This window comes from Lissotriton vulgaris, chromosome 2_1 (assembly GCF_964263255.1).
Source record: "Lissotriton vulgaris chromosome 2_1, aLisVul1.2, whole genome shotgun sequence".
Taxonomy (NCBI): Eukaryota; Metazoa; Chordata; class Amphibia; order Caudata; family Salamandridae; genus Lissotriton; species Lissotriton vulgaris.
This window is the reverse complement of record NC_141687.1, coordinates 578,843,643-578,867,908: the sequence shown is the minus strand read 5'-3', so window position 1 is coordinate 578,867,908 and position 24,266 is coordinate 578,843,643. Positions and strand designations below refer to the sequence as shown.

Genomic DNA, 24,266 nt, shown 5'->3' with positions numbered 1-24,266 from the left:
ACCTTTTCCTTCTCTGCTCCCCGCCCGTCCACGAACAGAATATTTCTGAAGTCCAGGGACGTATGTTCATAATAAAAAAAGTAGGGGAACGGAATCTACAGAATTAAAGAAGTAGGGGCACGCCGTGCCCTGCCGTTCCCGCACACTTCGACCACTGGTTACCAGTACAACTCAGATCGAAAATGTACAAGAGAAAAAGAGTGGATGCTTCATTGTGTAGGCATGCATATGTGTGGTGCTGTTTCAAAACAAAGTTTTTTTTAAATTATCTAGCCAAGCGTCACAGCACTGGGGATGTTGTGCTACACGGCTAAAACCACTAGCAAAGACAAAAGGTCCCAAAGGTGACACCTGTTGGCTTTGCCGGTGCTTGCTATACGTTTGACCATGTTGCAGAGCAGCTTGCCAATGCAATGCAGCATTTTCAAAAGGCATTGACAAAGCCAATAGGTCCCAAAAGTGAAACTTATTGCCTTTTCCAATGCTTGTTAAAGACGTGCAGCTTATGGGATGTAAATATTTTAAAATTCTGAGCGTCTGTTACATTGTCTTTGAAACTACAAAATTGTTAAGGTTCTTTCGCTCAAGTTTACAGGGTTGCAAACTTTCATGCTTCACCCACATTTGGATGAAATTGTGACTTTAGTGAGAATACATGTCACAAGAGAGTAAACTTGCACAGAAGATACGAGTATACGTTTGCTATTGTGCATAAACTAGCTTCCAGAAGGTGAACTCGAGGGGGAAGAGTCCGCACACATTTCTAGCTGGACTGGGTTTGATTCGAGTGAATGTTATCCTTCAATGCCACAATGACAACTATTTCTCAATGCATATAAACAATTGCAAGGGTGCGGGCAAACGGAAACTGAATAACTTTGCAAATGGATAAAATCAGGAATGTTGCAAAACTTCGCCAGTGTGAGAAACGTTTGAAAAAAATATTCTCCGTTGAGAATGTGCAGTAGAAAGTGCTTTGGTGTTCGGCCTGAATACAGATGCTGGTAAGAACCACCCCCGACTTTGGAAAGTTTTGATTGTTCGCCCACATCTACCTCTGGAAAGAAACTAACAAAATGTAAGCTGCATTTTAAAACCAATAGGCCCTGCATGCTGTGCTCGTAGGGCCTGCACGCAGCCTCGGGTGTGATGTTCATAGATGTTCCAGCATCAGCTGGACACACTGGAACTACATTAAGGAAATCTCACGGTGAAACATCTCCCAGTTCCGCCTCTGCTCTGGCTCTGAGACCCTCCCACCACGGGGACCCTTCCTGCCTCACGCTCTTTTCATCACCGGAGCTTCAGACTGACATAATCCATCCGACCCTTGCCCTTCCCTTGTGTCTGACCTCTGCTCTCCGCCCCTTGACCCCCGTCTGTTAAAGCCGCCTGTGACCGCATCATGGGATCTCGCCTCAACTGTCCTCCCTTCTACTTTTAGTGTCTTCACGTGTCTGTATTTTTTTTGTGTGCGAAAAACGTGTGACTTTTTTTGCCAAGTTGTGTCTACGCACCCTTCAGGGCGGAGAAGTAGTAGGAGGGGTCCTCAAGTCTCACTGAGTCTTTGCCTTTGAAGTCCGCGCTCTCAGTGTTGCCCACTCTGAAGCGCCCATTCCTCTGTGTGTCAGAGCACCTCAGCCATCGAGCAGTAACCACAGGGGCCAGGGCACGCGCAGCTCCGCCACCTTAGCGTCTGCAGCACGGCTCAACTGCTGTTGAGTCCGACGCCCGTGCGCAGTGGGCCTGCAGCGACACCTGCTGTTCCGGGCCCTACCCACCATGGTTTCCTCGCCCCTCTTGTTCCTCGTCCATTCCTCCCACTTTCTTTTTTTGCTTCTTTCTCTCTACCGCTTTCTCCAGCCTCGTGTTGCATTCCATCACTTTCTTTCCCTTCTCTGGTTCTCCTCCCTCTTTCCTCCTACTGCACACCATCTTTCTTTCTTCCAAGTGTATCCCCCCCTTTTTTCTCCCACTTCCAAGCTCTCTCCCTTCAGTCTTTTCTGCTTCTCCGTTTCTTCACCTTCCTCTCAATGTCTCTCACTCCGCTTATTTCACTTCCCCTCCGCCCTCACCGCCCCTCCCGCCCGAGACCCGTATACCAGGCACTGCTCCCTCGTGGGACACCGAAGCCCGTCCGTCTGAGGGACGAGGCTGTGAACTGAAACAAACCACATGGCAGACCCCGCTGGAGGAACTCTGTTTATATTCAGACCCCCAGCCAGCGTGCACCCTCCCCGCCAAGAAGTCACGGGAGCTCAGTTGGCCCCTCGTCAGTTCTCCCACCCTCCCAGGCTGCCTCCTGCCCATGTGACCAAGGAAAGAGTGTGAGTCTGCGGAACTTTAAGTGTACCTGGTCCGTCTGGGTCTCAGAGCCGGTGGTAATAAGAAGAAAAAAAACAAGCATTGAAACGGGTCCCTATATTTATGTCCTAAACTTTTCGGGCAAAAACTCTGAGTGATCTCTGAATAATTAATGTGATACACGTTAAGGTAATTCTGATCAGTGATTTAATTCCTGTTCAGATTTTACTTGATCCTAACCTTAATCTTGCTTTCTCTAGAGGGTTTTGCTATTTCCATGATCTGTTTCCTTATTTTTTTCATGGAGCTTAGTACTCTTGTATAGTGACCAAGATTGAGAGCTCTGGGGTTTCTCCCAATGCCTATCAGTAGGTCAGAAAGGTGTTCTGAATGGTCATCCAATCCTTGGCACAATGATCACCTATTCCAGTTGTCATTTTTATTTTCTGCAAATGTGTGTGCGAAGGAGGTACACAATTGTCAATATATTTACAAGGCAAAGGTAAGAGAAAATGCAGTGCTTACAGCTGAGTGGGTGTGTTGTGTGTTTGGGGGTGGTGAAGTGAGGAATGCAAGGAAGTGCATTCAAAAGCGAGTGAAAAAGGGTGCTGAAGAGGAAAGCGGTGAAGTGTAACATATGGATGGAGATGTGGAGAGGAAAAAGGGGCCTACATGTCTAGCATTGAGTGAACAACAATGCTCGTGATTGAAACACTCTAAAGAGCCTTTCCACGCCTAAACAGTAATGTTTAATTAACAATCTCATCATTAAAACATTTTCAATATTCCTGATTTACAATAAAATCATTGACAAAGTCAGTAGTCCTGGCTAGAATAGCTGCTTGTCAGATGTTGTGTTAGAATATCTAGATGCAATAATAAAGCTTAGAGAGGCACCACAATACTGTTCGACGGGCACACTATGGAAATCTCAGGAATTTAGTTTATGTGTTCAAGCCAGGCCCTAATTACATAGGCCACACCACTATTAGATACCCTCTCAACGCTTTGCTTCATGCCGTTGCTTCTATTTTTGTTTTTTCTAATTCTGTGATTTTTACAACAAATACAGTGTTTCTAGTGGTCTCAAATTGTGTGCCAGCTAATGGACCCCACTTCCCTTCGGCCACGACCTGTGGTGTGATGCGCTCTTCTCCGATGCCACATAAAGTCACTGAACCGGGGAGATAGCCATTGAAACTGGGAAATAGGCACGGAGTCTGGGAGACATACTGACTCCGGAAGGCGGTCAATGATATAGGAAGAAGCCCTGAGTCTAGGAGAATGGAAAACTGAATCCAAACAAAGAACTGAGTCTGGAAGATGCACTGAGTACGGAAGACAGGCACAGAGTCTGGAAAATGGGATCTGAATAGGCAGGATGCAATACATCTGGGGTACATGCACCAAAGATGGGAGACTGGCACTGAGCCAGGATTATGGGTAGGCATGGGCGGATTATGCGGATTGGCAATCCGCGAATTTGCGGATTGCGAAAATCCGCAAAATCCGCGAATCCTCGCGGATTTTTTTTTTGTGTTCGCACGGGTTTCTGCAAGTTCGCGAGGGTTTTGTACAATTTCGCAAATTGCGAAATTGTACAAAACGCTTGCGAACTTGCAGAAACCCGTGCGAACACAATGTGCCCAGTAGGGTATGTGCCTCTTGTGTGTAAAAGGTCAGAGAAAGATCAGTTCCGCAGATGAAGAGAAAGAAGCTCCTTGTCACAGGAACAGCACGGGTATTGCGCTCGTGAAAGTCAAGGATGCAAAGTCTATCCAGCATCACAGCTGATTTTCCACGGTAGATTTGGGAAGAAGGCACACCTGTCCAGCCTCGACGACGCTCACAATTGTTTTTGGGCTAATGAATGAGTCACTGAATTTGAGCATCAACTAGTTCGAGCGACCATGTGTGTGTTACTATGCAATCGCCCCGAAGGGCGCAGGGGTCCCTTGAGTGGTCCATCAGCTGATTTTCCACGGTAGATTTGGGAAGAAAGCAGACCTGTGCCCAGCCTACTCATGCAACTATTTAGTTACAAAGTTAGCTTGCACAGGAAGCACTTAGATAAAATAAAGCAGCACCTGCTTCGTTTTATCTAGTGGTTCCTGTGCAAGCTAACTTTGTAACTATTTTACAACGGCGCTGGCAGCTTGCTGGCGCCATTGTAAAATAGTTACATGAGTGGGTGTTCAACTTTTGAACCCGTTACGTTCGTGGATTTTTTTTTGCGGATTTTGCGGGAAATCCGCAAAATTCGCGGATTTCCCAAAAATCCGCAAAATCCGCAGGCGTAACGGATTTCCCGCTCACCCCTAATTATGGGCATTGAATCTGCAAGACACTTGGATTCGGCCCCAAATTCATCAGATGGGTACGTCTGCTATATACGAAACCGCTCGCCCAAATAGTGGTGAATAACAGAGTTTCAGCACCTTTTCCACTTAGTCGAGGCACCCGTCAGGGCTGCCCGCTGTCCCCCCTTCTTTACTCACTGGCCTTGGAGCCTCTTGCCGCCTGGATACGTTGGGAACCATTAATTAGGGGCTTGCGGTCGTCCCCCGAATGGGAGGATCGCATATCTTTATATGCAGATGATATTCTGCTCTACCTGACCTCTCCCCGTAAGTCCATTGTTGTGGTCTTCGATGTCCTGGCCTTCTTCGGGAGAAATTTGTGACTCTCAATCAATTGGGGGAAATCCTTGTTGTTTGTATTGAGGGGGGACCCCCCTGTCCCTCCGCGAAACTGTCCCATACAGGTTCATACAGAAGGTCTCAAGTATCTGGGAATCTTTATCTCCCTGGATCCCTCGATTAGATATGCCCAAAATCCCCCCCCCCCCTTTGCAGAGGCTCAAGAGCGATATTGCCAATTGGAGGAAGTTTCCTCTTTCATTGTCGGGTAGGGCATCCCTCTTTAAAATGATGACTCTGCCTCATTTTCTCTACCCCCTGCAGAATACCTTGTATATTGTGCCATCTGGTTATTTCCGTGAGATCGAGAGCCTGCAGGGTAGTCTACTATGGAAGGGCAGACCCGCATTGCCCTGCACAAAATAACGCTTCCCTGGTACGACGGAGGCATTTCCCTCCCAGATATCAAGAGATATTATTGGGCCTCCCAGTTGGCTGTGATTAATCACGGCACGTATGGTCAAGTTGACGATCCTCGATATGCCATGTTAGATTAGCTCTTTCCGGGGGCAGGCATAGAAGAGCCCTGTGCTCTAGGCTGAAGAAACTGACTTTGACGGGGCCAACCAAACACGCAGTTCGGATCTGGCATGACGCCACGAGTTCTCTGGGTTGGAGAGATAATGGCCACCCCCCTCTGGGACTCCGAAATGCTAGGTAAGCTCTGGAGAACAAAAGGCTTTGATAAGTGGGACCTTATAGGGATCTCCACCGTCAAGGATATCTGGGGGAAGGGGAGAATTAAATTGTTCGAGGAAATGCAGGTGGAATATGCACTGACAAATGCTGAATATTTCCGCTATGTACAGGTCCGGTATTCGCTTCTCTCAACACTCCCTGGGGTTGCGGAACCCCCAGAAGCTTCACCTCTGGAGGATAGAATCCTGGATGGCCACCTCCCTGAAAAAAGTATCTCCTTGATATATAAAAAACGAATCAATCATAGAGCTGATCCCCTTGAGGTGCTAAGAGACAAATGGGTGCAGGATGGGATAGAGCTGGATGACCAAGATTGGCAGGCAGTAGTGTCATCCCCAAGGGAGGTCGCCATATCAGCTCTTGTGAGACTGGTCCAACTCAAGATTTTGCACAGGGTCTACGTCACAGTTGTATGTCAACACAACGCAGGCTTTTACCCCGCGTGCCATTACAACGCGGGTTTTACAACGCACGTCGTTACCACGACTTGCGCTGTAGGGAGCTGGACTTCGGAATAGTAAGATTTACTATTCCAACACCAGCCTATGTACAGTAGGGAAGGTTTTGGAATAGTAAATCTATTCCTTAGCCTAGAGCGCCCTCCAGCGCAAGTCAAGGTAACGGCTTGCGTTATAACGCCCGCGTTGTAATGGCAGTGCGGTGTAAAAACCGGGTGGTAATGGATGTTCCCCCTATGTCACAGGACCCCGACTGGTGCGCATGGGACCGTCAGATATGGGGCTATGTAGATGGAAATGTGGTCTCACAAGTACCTTTATGCACATAATCTGGGAATGTGAACATATCACCACATACTGGTGCAAGATGCATGAAACTCTGCATAGGTATTTGGGTCTCCCTGATGCCGGAGGCAAGGAGGTGCCTCTTAAACATATGGGAGCCCACCAACTTAAATACTTCTCAGACACAATGGTCTACTCTAGTCTTCATGTTAGCTAAGAGAAATATAGCCCAGTTATGGGGAGCGGAACAACCTCCCACCATAGAAGTGTGGGAAAACAACTTAGATTGGTGTATGGTTAGGGAGAAAACTATGTATCTTGCGAGGGGACGCCCTCGAAAGTGGTCACGGGTATGGGGACCCCGGAATAGTTACAGAGGAGAAATTTGTATGCCACCCAGAAATGCTGTCCTTGATGACCCCCCTCCCAGTGAAGTTCCCTTTTGTCTGTAAGTATTGATTATCCTGTGACCCCCTAACATATAATTTGCAACCCTGAAGAAACCTCTGTACTGTATTTTTGCTGATGTTTTCTTTATCACCATGCGCGCTATGCGCTTTCCCGCTGTGCGCTGACTTTTTTAAAATCCCGCGGTTCATGACGAGCTCAGCTCGTCATGAGCGTATGACAGACGTAACTCATGACGAGCTGAGCTCGCCATGAGCGTCGAAGAGGTTAATAAAAAGAATTGTAAAAAAATTATCTGCGAGACGCAATCAATCTGGGAGACTGGCACTGAGTTAGTAAGATGGGCAATGAATCTCGGAGACAGGCACTGAGTCGAGGAGATTGGGACTGAGTCTGAAAGATTGGCACTGAGTACAGAGACGCATTGAATGTGGACACTGGGGTACTTAATCCTAATGAGGTACTGAGTCCAGGAGACGGGCATTGAGTCCGGGAGCTGGATGCACTGAGCCGCAGAGATGGACTTAATCTGGGAGATGGGCTGAGTCTTGGAGATAGGCGCTGATTTTGGAAGACACTGAATCAGGTAGATTGTGGTTCTGAATCCAAGTGAGGAACTGGGTCTTGGAGATTGGCACAGGGGCTGGACCGAGTTTGTAGTGCTAAGCATGGGAGAAACTAAAACTTGGATATGCACTAAGTCTGCGAGAATAGGGCACCAAGTCAATGAGAATGTGGCACTTAGTCCGGGAGGCTGTGGCACTGAGTCTGGGAAACACTGAGTGTGTGAGATGGGCACTGAGTGTGGGAGGTAGGTTGAACATAGGAGACTTGGGGCCCGATTTGTACGTTGGCGGAGAGGGAGCTACATCACAATGGTTGAGCATGGGAGACTGGTGCACTGACTGGAAGGCAGGCACTGACTCTAGGAGGCACGCTCAGTTTAGGAGTTTGGGGCACTGACTCTCGGAGCATGGTACACCAAGTCTGAAGTATGCACTCAGTCTGAAGAATGCGTACTGGTCCTGGAAGACTAGGGCTCTGAATCCAAAAGAGGCACAAAGTCTCGGAGATGAGCACTGAATCTGGAAGATGCACTCAGCTTAGGAGAGTGGGACACCGAGTCTGGAGAATGCACTGAGTCTGGGAGACGCTGAGTCTGGGAGATGAGTGCTGATTCTGGGAGGGCCCCAATTCTGGGAGGTCAGTTGAGCATAGGAGACTGAGGGTCTGATTTATATGTGGGCGGAGAGAGACCTAGTTCCCTCCTCACCAACACAGTGGTTTGCCTTCCTGATTTATATGCGGGCAGTCCTTAAGTTTGGCCACAGTGGTGACTACTCCGTCACCGCTGTGGCCAAACATCTCAGACAGCCGACAGAGTAAGGAGAATCAGAGAATTAGATATATGTCCGTCTGCCCAATTAGGATGGGTGGACATATAGCCTTTTTTAACTGTCCATCACCACTAGGCAAACCCTGGCGGTAAGGACACTAAAAAAGAAATAATGTCCTCCTTGCCATGGGAGATGACTACCATGGAAAGGGGGTATGTTCTTCTTAATTTTCAAAAAGAAAATCTCACTTCGCCAGTTTTTTTATGAAAATATAAAAGGAAACTGTTTGTTTCAAGGCTACATCATGTTGACAGAGCCCTACAACAAACATCGAAAAACATTGACGGGAACTGTCGGGCTGCCATTACTGCCAATGCTTTATATTATAAATGACCGCCCGATTGGTGGTCATTTATAAAGCTGGTAGGCGGCACCTCCATCAGGGCGATGGAGTAGTTAACTCCCTTACCCTGGCGGGACAACAGTAAATCTACCAGGAAATAACTGAGGCCCTGAATTACTGAGTCTGGAAGAAAGACACTGACTCTAGATGATGCACTCAGCTTAGTAGAGTGGAGTATTTACTCAAAGAGTAGGACACCGAGTCTAAGGGATGCTCTAAGTCTGGAAGATGAGCACTGAGACTAGAGGTGTGATGAGTCTGGGAGGATGGGGCACTGTATTAGGAGACAATTGAAATGGAGCCTGGGAGACTAGAACAAATAGATAAAGACTCTGGGCCTGTGAGATGTAGACACCAGGAAAAGGAGTTACTATAGCAACTGTTGTAGTTAAGAAGTGAAAGATAGTGGTATATGGCCGCGCACAACGTCATGTGTGAAGCCCTGGAATGCTATAAACTGTGCTGATATGTTAAAGTTTTAGAATCGCTTACACTTTGGTATTGATTAAACCAGCGAATCACATACTTCTGAGTAGGGCCACAGATATGAACACGCACCAATGTTCAGTACTAAGAAAGATCACCCTCCCAGCTCTACGAAATTCTGCTAAGTCCCTCGAAAGCCCATCCATGCACATAACATTCGACAAATCCATTAGTCTGGACGAAATTTAGGTTTTCCTTTAGCCTACACAACCCATCCTTAAAGCTAAAGATTTAACAAAGTTCACGTACCTACACGCAAGCAAACAATCATACACAACTGGTCGATAGAAGTCCGAGAACCAGCAAACAGGGAGAAAAGCATAAGGAAGCCCTCTGTTGCCTAAGCAGTCATAGGAGACACAATACAAATGCTGACAAGATAACATACTCTCAGCCACTTCACCTCCACTTTACCCAACAGTTTAGCAGCTACCTGACCTGAAGGGCCAGGGTTTAATTCGAATTGAGGAACACTCTTTGGTAAATACCAGCCAACTCCTATGTTGCCATCTACACCTCAAACTTCACATGCATTGCACTATCTCCAATACAGGGCAATCATTCTAACACTGGCAACAGCAGTGTCACCCGGATTGATGATATGGCATTTGTATTGTTACACCTGATTTGTTAAAGTGTTCACAAGAAGTGATTCTCAGGAAATATAGTAAATGTTGTTCAGATATTGTCAGTCTTCAGGGAGGACAATGACTTGCTCCTGAAAAGCATCCGAAAAGAAACCACCTACCCAATGATCAGATCCTTCGGATCAGTATCATGCATTCTGTCCAATTAAAAAAACACAGATGTCACAGACTCGCTGGTCCTCTCATACATCTTGGGGCACCAGACATTCACCTGGGCACCACAAGATGGTACATGAGCTTGGTGAGTACATGTGACTGTATTGCACATTAGTTCCACGAACTCCTCTGAAAGGAAGAGGGGCGTTGGATAATGGGCCACACAACTTCAGTGGTGGCTTGTATTGTTTCTATTATATCTTATTATTTATCACTATTTGCAGAGTGACTGTTGTTATAGGTCCTGACGAATGCCTGTTGGCAGAACCATGTTCACCTTATAAGGCAAGGGTATATCTGTTGACGCCCTACTTCCTCTTGCATTTTAATCACGTCGCTGTGACCACTTAATAAACTTTAAGTGGATCCAGACTGACATTTTTAAAGCAAACTTTCTTGCTCTGTTGCACTCTGCCCCTCACTCACCTATCTTTTCACACTCATCTTCTGAGAAAACACCTCTCCTCCTCCCTTTGGGAGTCGTAGCCCACACCACGGTGCGATGAGGGAACCCATATGATGAAGCATGTCACCTAACGGTGAGTGAGGGTTCTCTTCCTGAGGGACCTCTCTCCCCTCTCATAAATTTCTAGATAGCACTCGTCCTTCTTGAGTAGATAGTTCCTTTCCTTCTGACTTCTTTCCCCTCTGTTTACACTTGGCCAAAGTACTTCTGTGTGATTTATTTGTATTGTTACACCTGATTTGTTGAAGTAATTCTCAGGAAATATAGTAAATGCTGTTCGGATGTTGTCATTCTTCAGGGAGAACATTGACTTGCTCCTGAAAAACATCCAAAAAGAACCCACCTACCCAATGGTCAGATCCTTCAGATCAATATCATGCATTCTGTCCAATGAAAAAAACACAGATGTCACAGACTGGAAATTGTAGAATTATTTAGTAAAAGAATCACATAACCAGATATCAAGCAGTGAGTTGCCTGACAACAAGAGGCAACGCCAGGCACTTCAATAAAAACGGCCCAGAGGAGATTCTCAGGCACTTCCAAGGGAATTCTTTAGAGCCACACCCTTGTGAGATGAACTTCACACACGTCCATCCATGAGGCGTAATATATCCAAACATTCTATACTACCTCAAGCAGATTACAGCACGGGTGGCACTCATCACGTGACTCTCTCTCTGTCTGTCCGTCACAGAAGTTTCCCCACATCACGGAACTGACCCGCATTTCTAAGCCTATAGGAGCAACCGCTTACGCCAAAATTGGAAGAAATGTATGTGCGCTACTATTACTTGAAGACTTTTTGGCTTGTAGCACCGTTAGTCACATTGCCAGAAAGATGGGAGCCATTTTCGGGTGTTCAGGTTATTCACGGATGGTTGCACCTATCAAGTACCTATAAAATAAAGTCCCCCTGGTCCCCAGATCTGTTGTGTATTGCCTGGAGAGTACCCCTCTCCCCTTTCCTGCTCCACACCCCTTAGTCTGGGTGGCCCAAATCTTGGCCACCTGCAAGGCAACATTCTTCATTTGTGCTGACAACATCTAAATTCACTTATAAATCTAGACTGCATCTAGTGACTGGCATCACATTACTCCCTCTGCTTGTCAGGCTTTTAAGAATGGGTACACCATTGTGGGCTTCTTCACGCATCCAGAGTGGAGACCCGGCATCTGGGCCAGACGCCCTTCCTTCTCCTACCATTCACCTGACCATCTTTGATGCTTCACACTCTACTGCTCCCAAAAGTGCACATCTTCAGGGTACTCTTTAATGCCTAACTGAACGCACCAGAGTTCAGCACTCTCCTAAGAAGCACATTCCACCACCTACAGCTTCAGCAAGTATTTCAAGAAACTGCGACAACCTCAAAGAGCCTGGAAACAGGGCGCATGTTCCAACTCTGACTTAAAACACGTGTCGCATCGCCCTACCTTGAAGTCCATGATCTGCTTCTGGAACAGCAAGGATCCCACTGCAAGAAACTTTGTGGCTAATATGAGGCCCTGCATGCCAAAACCATGGTTACCTCCTCAAGATCTTTACACCTTACTAGCAGCCAACCAGCAGCCTCTGGTCGCACACCTGCAGCGCTCTCATCACGTATCTGAGCACGGTCAACAAGTTTGATGCTGTATCACTGCATCTATAAACATAACCATGGGTCACCTGAAGAAGCTCCATAGGAGTCTCCAAAGGGCTGAATGCTCATGCGTTCTTATTGGTTGAAGAGAACATTCCCTCGTAAGGGGCAAAAGTACCACAACAGTCAGGTAACAGCCACTTTTTGACTCCCCAGCACCTGTGCCTACTTTTCCTTTGACATGGTGAGTGTTAAAACAACCCCTCCTCACCCCCAAGAAAGACTTGGAATAAGAACATTCGTGGAAAGAGGTCTGCTCCGTATGATGAAGAGAGCGCTAGTTCGCCTCTTTCGTTGTGGCCACTGTTCTGGTGTTCGCGCTCTCTTGCAGAGGCCATAAGCGTTATACCCATTGATTAATCGTAAAACAAAACATAAAAAGTAATTTTTGTCCAGTTCTTCACCTGTTCTGCATCTGAATCTCACGTGCAGTTGGCGGATTTGGCGCTGTTTTTTTCACGACACAACCAGCATAAGAACCGTGGGATTTCTCACCCCAAAACCATCCCGTTTGCAGAGCGTCCACTGGCGGGATTCCTGCGTTTGACCACATTCCAGGCAGTGTTTGTCAGATTTTGGTTGAAAGGATAAGAGAGGGAGAGGGTTCCCAGAGCCGCGGAGGGCTGACATTCCTCTGCTGCCTGCGGTCCCGGGCCGGGCGCCTGCTTTGTGTTCTGGCCCCGAGCATGTGCGGGATCAGCCTGTAAAAGTGACTAATAACCTCGCCGTCTCTGACCCCGGGTTCGAGGCTCCTGGCTGCGGGTGGCGTTCTTTGTACCCTCTGGCGGTGCTCGAGAGCTAGGCTGAAGCTGCACCATGGTCACGCAGATACCCGGCTCTACTTTTGCAGTCTTATACATTTAGGTTTGAGAAGGCGTCTGTTTACAAGGAAAATGGCACACCTCATTGTACATCGTGCAGGTTCGTGTGGTTGATACGTGCGAGTTGTAAACAGTGGCTGCCTCTTGTAGGGGGCGGGGGGGGGCTCTAAACTTCTAGGGCATGTACAGTGACAACACTAGTCTCACTTTTGGATTTGTGCTATCTGCAGGGCCCTGCGCCTATGTCTGAAAGTACACCTTACCCACCCTGCTCTCAGTTCATCGCCAGTACTTTCCCTGGGCCTCTCGGAGCCTCCCCTACATTTGCTGTCTCCTTGGAATCTTCCTGAACCTGGGCCCACGTGAAGAACGCACCATTTCGCATGGGAGCCCCTCAAGAAAGGACTGTGATGTCATCTTGTGCTGCGCGTGGCAGCTCTCCCGCCGCAGGAAGTCCAAAGACACAACCTGTCCTCCAGGACAAGGGACACCCCTATGGTTTTGAGAAACGAGGAATGGACCTTGTAGTCGCTCGTTACTCGTTGAAAGCAGCGTGGAGCGCAGGCTCGGCTCGCTGGAATCAGAGCCAGGGTAGCAGGATGGTTGAAAGGTGGAGACAGCGTGGAGAGCAGTGGTAGTAATGTAGTGTTGTGGTGAGGAGGGATATACAAGTTTGAAAGATGGAGGCAGTATGGTCCATACTGCCTCCATCTTTCAAACTTGTATGGAGGGCTGTGTTGGCTCAGTGGAGTCAGAGTGGGGATGACTCAGTGGAAGAAAGGTGGAGACTGTGGAGAGCAGAGTTGGCTGGGAAGGGTGAGATTGGCTGGACGCTCGAAAGGCAGAGGCAGCGTAGAGGGAAGGGGTGGTACCAAAGAGCTGTGAGGAAGACTTAATGGGTGAGAGATGGAGGGGTGTGAAGGGCAGTGGTGGTTCAGCGAAGTTGGGGTGAGGATGGTTGAAAGGTGGAGAGAGCTTGGCAGGCAGTGGTTCGGTGGTTGGATAATGGACGTGGTGTGGAATGCAGTGGGGCCCAGAGTTGAGTTGAAGAGTGTTGGATGATGATAGATTGAGGGTGTGGGGGTTAAGAACCCAAAATGTGTATAGGGAACTATTTATAAATATTGGAGTGGGTAAGTATCGCCTCTACGGAAAATACTCCTGCTTTTTGTGGGACAACAAAACTTTAAATTATACATACACCTTATCCTTCCACTATCCGAGAGAGAAAACATTCTCCCGGGCTCCAAGGCTGAACACAGAGCCATTAGGGCCCAGCATTTTTAGGGCATCCGGGACCCCTAATGAGCCAGCCCGCTTCTGTAGTTGAGGGGCCCGGCTCACCCACACCTCAGTGCTCGGATTCCCCCCGGACGCCGAGCCTGAGATGAGGTGACTCGTATGGCCTCCAGCTGGTTTGGATTTATCCAGGTTCAAGGCCGGAAATTCCTCAGAAATAAGGTGGGTGGAGCGGGAGCGGGGATGCGCTGGCAGCGGGTCCTGGCTGTGGAAGACGGGGGAGCGGGGGTGAGGTAGATGGAGGTGATTTATAGATCCGAACATTGTGAGACGAGGTAGAGGAGGTTGGGGCGTAGGCAGACGGATTTTTTGGAATTCCTCTGTGAAGCCAGCGAGCAGGATTTTCCACAGTGCTTGCGTGTTCCTGCTGGAGAGACGCCACCCCGAGCGTGTTGCCGCCGTAACAAAGGAATCGCATTGCCCTTTTACTGTATACGCAGCCTATGTATCATAGCCATGAACTCTGGGCCCCAGCCATGGCCTCATATCACGTGGGAGAACCCGAGGTATGTCTTCCTAAGCCCTGTGCATCGAACCATGGTCCTAACGAGGCCCCCCACCCACTGTCTTTAATCGCGGAGATCTCTCCCATCACCGCACACCCTGTAAAACTCCCCAAGATGTTTCGCTCATCACTTCCGGTACCGTCAAGCTCCCTGGAGACCACCTGTGGCGTTGAAAGTCCCCGGTGCAGTGGCCACGTGAAACCCTGCTCCTCATGTTCACAATCAGACAGACCTGGAATGAAGTCTTGCGCAAGAGCACCTGTCAATTCAATTCAATTCAATCTTTATTTCGCCCCTTTGAGCCATAAATGATACAATAAAAAGACACACATAATACAATCAATACAGGAGATAACTACGCTCTTACAGATACAACTGGAGGGTTTTTAGGAATCGTAGCATTAAAAATGTATATAAATAATCTAAAAAGGCACATAGTTCAAACATGTAGAGTCCTACAGATAAAAATCAGACAAGTGATCCGCAAGGTTTTGCCTGTTGCTCACCACCTGAGTGCTGAACTCTGTTGCTTGATAGGAGTGTCCGCAAACTGGTACTCCTTTTCACGAGAGAAGTGGCTACTGACCCACTGCTAGGCTATATTAACGATGGTTGGTGGAGGGTGATCATTAGTGGCAGGATACTGACCCTTATACAAAGATAAAACAAGGAGTCCCCCTAAGGCCCTCCCAGTGTACATCACTGTAGTATGGCCAGACTGAGACTCTTGATTGCCTCTTATTTTATGTCATATTCTTCAGAAGAAATTGTTACATGAGAGGGGGGAGTCCACATGTTGCTCCCCCCCCCGAGGATGTATGCAACCCTTAAGGGTGTAATGTGCTCCATAGGCTTTCATGGTAGTCAATGCAGTTGAATCTGCTCCTCCCTGCCTGCCCCACTGCACTGCTTTAGTGTCCCCTTCCCCGTACCCCTGCGGTGGACTTAGAAACTATTGTAATGCCAGGCAAGTTTTAGCTCTCTGATTGGAGCAGGGAGCCTTGTGCTTATTGGACATGGACCAGACAGGTTCCTGCGGGTGATCCTGCGGTCTGTCAAGAGCAGTGCTTGCATAATGATTGTGACCAAAGGGGGTGGCCAAAGCTGCTCACCGTATGCAAAGAGAAGGGCGGCCTGTCCACACTCTCCATCCTGTGCCCTATTCTGCTGGAGAAGCAGGGTCCCAGCAACTGCTCCACTGGCCACTGGCGTTCATTAACTCATCAGCATAACCAGCGACAGTTCCCCATGTTGCCTGGTTGCAACGGAGACAGCCAAAATATCAGTGATGCGGCAGCTTCAGTGGCATTCTGGTCTAGAGGCCTGAGGTGCCCTCTGAACCCCAATTATTATGGTATTTTCCTAGCCATCTTGCTGTAACGGTTGTCCATTCTCTTTGCTTCCACTAGCGCCAATGGCCCCGTGCTACACCGCTGCTTGGGGGTGGCACACCTGTAGGAAGTACCCTTTGGCTGGACTGGCAGCCTCCAGAAGGTGCCAGCCAGCTTTGAAGTTGAGTAATCCCTGCTGAAGGCCTTGCCCATGTACTGGCAGAAGAATCTTCGAGGAAGGCTGGAGCTAGACACATAAATGCTAGCTTTCTCCTAAGGAGGGATGAGGAAAAGCACTGTGTACCTCCATACTGAAGTGGAGGTCAGGGACTATCGTGTGGACAGAGCCCCTGCCTCCAGAGCAGGAGCAGGGTGCAGCTTGGAGGATCTCTGAAAGAGCGAGGCTGCCAAGACCGGAGTATGTGTGTCCTGCTGAGCCTTGGACTCTGATGAGGGGGCAATGTTCTGCCACACGCATTGCTGCATATCTGATCACCCCTGAGAACTCTGCTCTGTCTGTGACTCTGCCCCCAGCACGATGGTCCCAGAGTCTCCGCTCACATCACGCAATCTGGTGTAACCCGCAAGAATTCTCCATGCAATGTTGGCCCTAGTAAGAAGATCTGCATATCTCTGGACACACCACTATCCCTATGATTGCTCCCGTAGGCTCTAAGAGTGACTGAGACCCCAGAAGTGAGGGTTCATGGGCCTCCATCAGAGCCTTTGTTCCCACTTGTTGGCTCTGTGAGCAAGCATGGCCTGTCCGCATGATGGTCCAGTGGTCCAGGTGCCACCTACAACCAGGTGCACCGTAGAGCTTCTCGGGTGCATGTGTATCTCACCACGCTGCTTTCACAACTCATGGATTTCCCACCAAAATCAAGCCGCCCGCCATGAGGGATAGCATACCTCTGCCTTTGCTGCTCCGTGTGCTGTAACTCTGTATTATAAACTGTAGCTGTGACTCCTGTACTGCAAGTGAAAGACAACGAGACAGTACCCAACCCAGGCAACGCAGCCCCAAAGACCTCTGTCTCAAGAGCAGGAGCACGTCCGCAGCGCCAAGAGCTGAGTAAGGTATCTGAGCAACTGTATCCTACTGCGCCAACACTGCACTATGGTTGTAGTGCTTGCGCTCCATCCGTTTCTGCAGCTGAATCTTCATTCTTAGTGTGCATGCTTTTATGAGATATAGATTTACTTAATTGGTGGTTGTTATATATATATACCAGACATTTTTTTTTAGTGCTGCAAGGCTTTCTAAAGTTTACTAAGCACATTGCCCCGATTGTGAAACATGTCTAATTCCTTTTTAAAATCTTATGAGTAGCCCTGCTTGGACGTTATATGCCTTGTGGGTGATGTGCCAACGGCCCAGTACTAGCGTGACAGCACCCCACCCAGTAACTATGGGGTCCAGTATTCATCAGGTGCAGGAGAATTACCTCCCCAATTTGAGGTCCACACCTCAGAATGGCATAAGATGCGGTAATACCATGTTTTCAAGGTTCGAGGCTTAGTTTATGTAGTATTTTTCATGTACAAATCCAGCCTGGTATCTCCACACTTGTTTGCATATTCACCCAAATCAGGATTCACAGGCGACTTGGAATGCAACGCTTACTATAATACCAGACACCACCCTTCAAAATGAAAGCCCTTATTCCCCAGAGGGTATACCGCTCCAAAAGCTTCCATGTGGACTGCACTGCACTCCTGAAATTACCAGGTTACAGAGCACTGGGCACATTTGACTGTGTGTTTCTGCACCCAATGAGGCAACCAGGGACTCCAGGGTAGGGGCTTACGGCACAGGCAGAACAGAGCCCTGCCCCCACCATAGCCCTTCTTTCGCCACAGGGGCCAGAGTATGGAATGCTCGCCACAGGAGAGTCTGCTGACAACCCACCTGGCAACCCCCAATAACCACTCGACTCTCATTTACCACCTGCCCAAAGCAGATGATGAGTGGGCGAGGAGCAGTCCCCAGAATAAGGGAAAACCATGTGGAAAAGCTCCCGGTAATCCCAGCTATTCCCCATTCTAGGGACTTTAACTTGGGGCCGAGATACCAGCTGTTCAGTATCTCTGGCCCTGGTATCTCCACCCATTATTTAAGGCATCAAGTACTATATACATCAGTCTTGAGTCCCCCTCTCTGAAAATCAAAGCCTAAAGATGTGGTTCTTGGCAACTCAGTGACGTCTAAGTAGTAGCTGGTTCCTCTGTTTCCAAGGACAAACACATTGCCTAATTGTGCCCGAGCCACGCAACCAGTGGGGAACTGGCTCAACACCTCCTTGTCACTGAATATCCTATGCACCTCCCCAGAGATATGCATCCAGTCACACTCTGTTCAGCTCCTCTCCCTGAACAACTCACCAGTTCTGATCCAAATTCCATGTAATTGCAGAGGTCTCCCCATCACTCTCCGCCTCTTCAAAGGCCAGGACCATGACTTTGTTCCCTGCACACTAGTAAGTGATTGCCTGAATGGCTCTGCATCCTAGACACATCTTCAAAGATATCTTACATATGTCTCTTCCTTCACTTCACTCCCCGTGTATCTCCCAAGCGACTTCAACTATCTCTTTATAATTTCATCCAATTTACCAAATATCTTTATCACTTCACATCCTCTACACTCTTAAAAGACATATTACATATGTTGAATAATCCTAGAAATCTCCCCATCACTTCACCCCAGAACCCTCGCATATCCGCACATACCCTGTACAACTTCCCTAAGATCTTTTCCTTCACTCCACATCTTGTACAACTCCTGTAATCCCAGAGCCTACCTGATCACTCTACTCAGAAATCTCACCCATCCCTCAACACCTAGTGCAAACATAACTTACATATGAATTCAGCTCATTGCTTTGCCTTGTGGCGAGTCTCCCTTCTGCAGCAGAACGGTACCAGTCAGAAATCAGATAACTACGGAATTTTTAAAGAACTGTTACAATAAGGGAACTTTTACTTATAAGCTAGATATATTCATTCCATTGGGGTGTCAGGCTCCTCGTTCCTGGCTTTCTACAGCATATATTTTATTAATGCATTATTTGTATTTGAAGTCCTTCTGTTCATGCCCGCAAGCGTTCAGTAGAACAGCCTTTATGTTTTGCCCTTCCAATTATCTTTAGTGAATCTTTTCACTCTGGCCACCCTGGGGAGAAGTTGAGTTGCTTTGGTGAGTTCAAGAGAGCTCTGTCAGTAGCTGATTCTAAGTTGAGTGTTTCCTTGCCACCTGGATTTGGTTTCCCCAACTTTTCAGCCCGCCTGTGTTTGGTGCCCTCGGTAGAGGGCTGGAAACATCAGACATTGGCTCTACAGATTCCCAGACAACTCCACACCATGGACGTCTCCTCTTTCTTTCTCTCAGTTTTCTGCTTTTGAGAGTGGTCCAAGGGATGGCATTGTATTTTCTATAACAACCCTTTGTGTGTATGTGTGCATTGTAATAAAAAGAAGTACACTATCCAGTCTTTGTTCATGTAATACCCCCTGAAAAAGCATGGAGGAGTTTATTTCTTGAAATGCGCAGTTAGGACGGTTACACGTGGACACACCGCCAGGGAGTTACAATATGTGTGCCACAGTCTAAAATAAATTGGTCTACTCTTACTTTACAAATTATTGGCTGTGAAAGCCTTTATTGCATGAACAAGCTCTCTCTCAGTCATGGGGATGTCTTCTTTCACCAAGTAGCTCTCAGAACTTCCAATCTAGGCACAGTAAAGGAGAGCAATTAAGTGTAAAGTCATATGCAGACATAAAAGGTCGACTCAAAAGTCTGATTTAATAATACATGGTCACAGATGAGAATATAGACTTTTACCTTTTATTCTATTTTTTAGATCTCGCCTAGACATGCTGTATCTACACTGTGGGCTTTCATTACGCTCATCGCTTCTCATTGGTTCTTTTGAGTGCCCTTCTCACTTACTTTCTATTAATTTGTGAAAGGTTGCTATTTGTCTCGGCTTTGGGGGTGTTGTTCCCTCCCATGGAGATTGCCCCCGTGATGTGTCCCCTTACTCCTTTGGTAATTTATTGGTTTTATTGGGCACTCTTTTTTTCTTTAGGCTTGGCTTGTGTTTTTGTGCGTTGTTTATTATTAAATTGCTCCTGAGGGTTTATTTTTTACCACTAGCCGCAATCTCTCCTTCCCTGCCACCCGCGCTGTTTACTGTGAGCCCTCAGTCACCGGGTCTGTGGTGTGAAGTGAATTTCTCCTGCCACGTTTATTGTTTGTATTTTCCTGTTAACTTTTTTGTGCTCTACTGTTTATCTGCTCTGGGAGCATGAGGCATTTTTCTTTCTTCTGTCTCCCTTCTCGGTGGAGGGGTGCAGCTCATTGGGACCAGCAATGCCTTTGTTTTGAAGCGTTTCTGCATTTTTGCTCCTTTGTGAGGTCCTGTGTTGTGTTCATAAACTCCTCAGAATCTCCCCCCTGGACCATATCTTTGGAACGCTAGGAGAGGCCACCTCTGGATATTTTATTCGGGCACTTTGAAATGTTGAGATTACTGTCCTCATTTTCTATGCCGGTGATTTAGCTACACGTCTCTTCGGCCAAACATGTCACATCACTCTCTAACTTCATTGTACATATATTATTAAACAGGAAAGAAAAACTATATGTATAAATTACCTATTCTTTTGCTATGAATTAAACAATACAGCTACCATCAACAAGAGTGCTTCCAGTGCACTTTAATAATAAATAGGAATAGTTTGTAACTTAAAACATTGTTGCATTATTAGACATGGGTATACAGTGTCCTTTAGTATACACAACATGGCTTTATTCAATCTCTTTCAACCCTGCTTTTTCAAATTGCAAATACAAAGTAAATATCTTGTTTGTCCCAAACATAATAATTTAATAACAAAAATCAAGAATAGACGTCAGTTTCTTTTGAAACTAATGTCAGCTGTTATGTTTCAAAGATGGCAACATCCCTCATGCACTTCACTGTCCTCTCCAGTCAAGCAACTGTTTTGTGCGTTACATCGTCGTCACCCCCTGCTGCTGCCTGCTGGTGTGTTGTGCCTGTGTACCTGTGAAATGCCCCTGTGAAGTTATGAGCATACCTATCAACGTCCATGCTGTCAGCAGTGTCCAACTTCCTGAAGGTGTATTTGAGCACCACCCCACAGTAGCTGAAGCTGCTGGATGCTTTCATGCTGAACATTCTGCTGTTAGGGAGCTGCAATTTGTATACTGCCTGCTGGTGGGCGCCTTCCCTTGCAACTCCTTCCTTTTCCGAGTTCAGCTCCTGCAAAGGCTGCTTTTTTTCTGGGTGATAAGAATGCACTCTTTCCAACTTTCACCTTCACTGCCTCAATTCAGGAAGGACATCAAGACCTGGCTCTTTGACTAAACTGCATAACAACCCCCCCCCCCCCCGGCCAGGGCCTTGAGACCCTAACGGGTGATTATAAGAACCCTGATGGATTGATTATCCTCCATCTGACTTATTATTCAAAGCCAAATCCAGCCATCTCAGCAAATCTATCCGCCATAAACATATCGGACAGTCTAGGTCACCACTACCAGCATGTTGAATGATTTCATAGTCTTCTGAAGCACTGTAAACAACCTAGCAGTATAGCATAATGGTGTATTGTGTAATTCATAAATAATGTATCTAGCTGAAAAGGGGCCTGATCGTACAGATGTCTTTTAATAAAAGGTGTGCCTGATCTTGTTTATGCATTCCAGTTATATTCCTAAACTTGTGTTCAGTTTCGGTTTAACTTCTGTTCATTCTTAATGGACTCTGAAATTAAGTCTTTCTATTAAGAATGGGCCCTTCAGAACAGTGTAATACATTTCGTATTTGTTATGAATGGGGTTCAGCAAGCACATTTGGAGTCAAGACTTAAGATCTTAAAAAGAGATAAACATGTTTAGGATTCTTATAAAGTCCAAATGTCCTCTTGAAATGATTTATGCTCTGAACACATTGTCTGTGATGTAAACATGAACTTACAAGACTAATGAGACAAAACGTTTTTCATAACAAGATGGTAATCATTTGTTTCCCCGTTTTTGAATTCTGTTTAAATACTTATTGTTTTTTGTTTCTTGATGCTGGCAAAAACCCTTCCATCAAATCCATCATATTGAGATATGTATAGTATTCTGGTAAAAGTATCACCAATTTAAATGACTTAATACAGTAGTCAACAACTAAGAAGTGACCAGTTATGTTTTCCAGTGTGATCGGCAAGACTCCAACCATGTAGTGTATTTTTTTTAAATAATTTCGGAAACGTTTTAGCCCCCCCACATTTTTTTTTAATCTGCAAATTATGGAGTCGGTGGGAAGTGTTAAGTGCGTGAGATTCATATGGTACTTGAAAAGGCCATAGCTGTAGAAGTAATTTTTCCCATTACAACCATAGAGCCAAATATTTCCTGCTATCTTTCATTATGAAACCACCATCATTTTGTAGGGGTCTATGCCACCTCTAATCATGCTGAAAGTCTAACATGCTAAAACTAGTACACAGAGTCTATGGCCGATGTCCAAGCCACCAAGCAGTAAATACAGCCTGCATCCCGTTATCTTTCTTCGCCATACTATGACACCCACATGTAGCCTTTACATTTTCACCAAGATGTCTCAGTGATCAACCATTTGCAACACTCTAACTCCTTTCTTCTACGGCTGTACATCTGGAATGCACTTGTTTTTCGTCATTCCACTTTAATTTCACATACATCGTGCAGGTGTATATGGACCCTGGCTTTATCTAGTTCAGTCTGCTAGCTCCATCATCATCCACCAGCAAAGCCAGACTCATCCGAGGTACTTCAAACTCTCACAATATCATCCACCACTTTTTACAAAGACCATTAATTTGCTGCATGAATTCTTGACCCTCTAGTTTACAGTCGGCTAACTAGCACCCAAACTCCAAACATTATTGCATACCCCTAGTCCTCTCTTCTTTAGTTGGATGCATTAATGACTGAAATTTCAACCTTATTCTGCATCTAACCAAAAACCCTTTCACCATGCTGCACAGCACCCACTCTGCTCTACAACATAGCTCAAAGACATTGGCTAGGCCAATAGCTCTGCATAAACCCGTATACGTTTCCAAAAGTGAGACTCATTGGCCATGCCAATGCATGTTTTTTCAACATGCAGTCCTTCTTTGTTGTCTAGCGTCCCCTTCCCTAGAGGGAGTGCTCTTCTCCAGACTTCATGACGTAAAATGTAAACACATTGAAAGCAACTAATTTCTCATATAACACCACATTTTTTTTGGTTATCTATAACTTTATATCAAAAGTAGTGAAGTAGCTCTGACACACTTTTGGGGTATTTTCCTTAGGTCCTACTGTATTACCACTTTACACATTGTTGATTCACACCTGTGTGTTTTCTTTGACCCACTACAGGCCAATGCCAACATACAAGGTGGACGCTGACAAAGGGTTTAACTTCTCAGTGGGGGACGACGCCTTTGTGTGCCAGAAGAAGAACCACTTCCAGGTTACTGTCTACGTCGGCATGATTGGGGATCCCAAGTATGTGAAGACCCCCGAGGGGCTGAAGCCCCTGGAATGCTTCTACCTGAAGCTACACGGAGTCAAGGCAAGTCATGTTAGAGTAGGGAGACAGGAAGGAAAAGAGATAGAGAGAGAGAAACTGGGTGCGAGGTAAAGAGGAGAGCGAGTGGTAGGAGAGAGAGAGAGAGAAGTAGACGGAGCTTTGGAAAAGGGAGAGTCTGTACGTCTGTATGCATATTTGTAGTATTTCTATAGTGCAAACCAAACCAACGTATTTTTTTATGCAGCTTTACATAGAGCAAACATGGCCAGAGGGCATTAGCGAGTTACATAATAAGAAAGGCGATTTACCACGATTGAAGGTGACATAGAACATGGAGTAAATATAGCACATAATAAAACAAGACCATACAAGTTGAAGAGGGGACTGAGTATAAAAAGCAATGATGTGTTTATCCATGATTATGAAATAAACAGATTAATCCATATTTCATGCTAGAATATCTTTTATGTGTTGCTCATTTTAGCTTCAGACAAGATATACATCGCAATATCCATCAAAAAATTCAATTTTGTTGCAGAGTCATCCGAAATGAATTAATACATCCTTTTTGGTAATTCAGATTCCCAATGCATTTCAGGCAGCTGGCTCTTCATCAGGGGACAAATCTATAATGTAACTAAAGCGCCATGAGGTTGCCGTCCAAAACAAACTATATAAATGCTTCGTAATCTAAGGTGGAATCATGCAAACGATAATTATAGTGACTAGTTA

General features: G+C 46.5%; 1 protein-coding gene across 4 annotated transcripts in view; it reads left to right on the top strand.

The window, feature by feature from the left end:
* Window positions 1–24,266, top strand: part of MYRF (myelin regulatory factor) — a 464,514-nt gene that overhangs the window by 268,907 nt on the left and 171,341 nt on the right. For all 4 annotated transcript variants that reach the window (XM_086955588.1, XM_086955587.1, XM_086955590.1 and 1 more), the window contains one exon: window positions 23,381–23,576. In XM_086955588.1, the coding sequence (XP_086811714.1) occupies window positions 23,381–23,576 (196 nt within the window). The remainder of the gene's footprint in view (window positions 1–23,380; window positions 23,577–24,266) is intronic.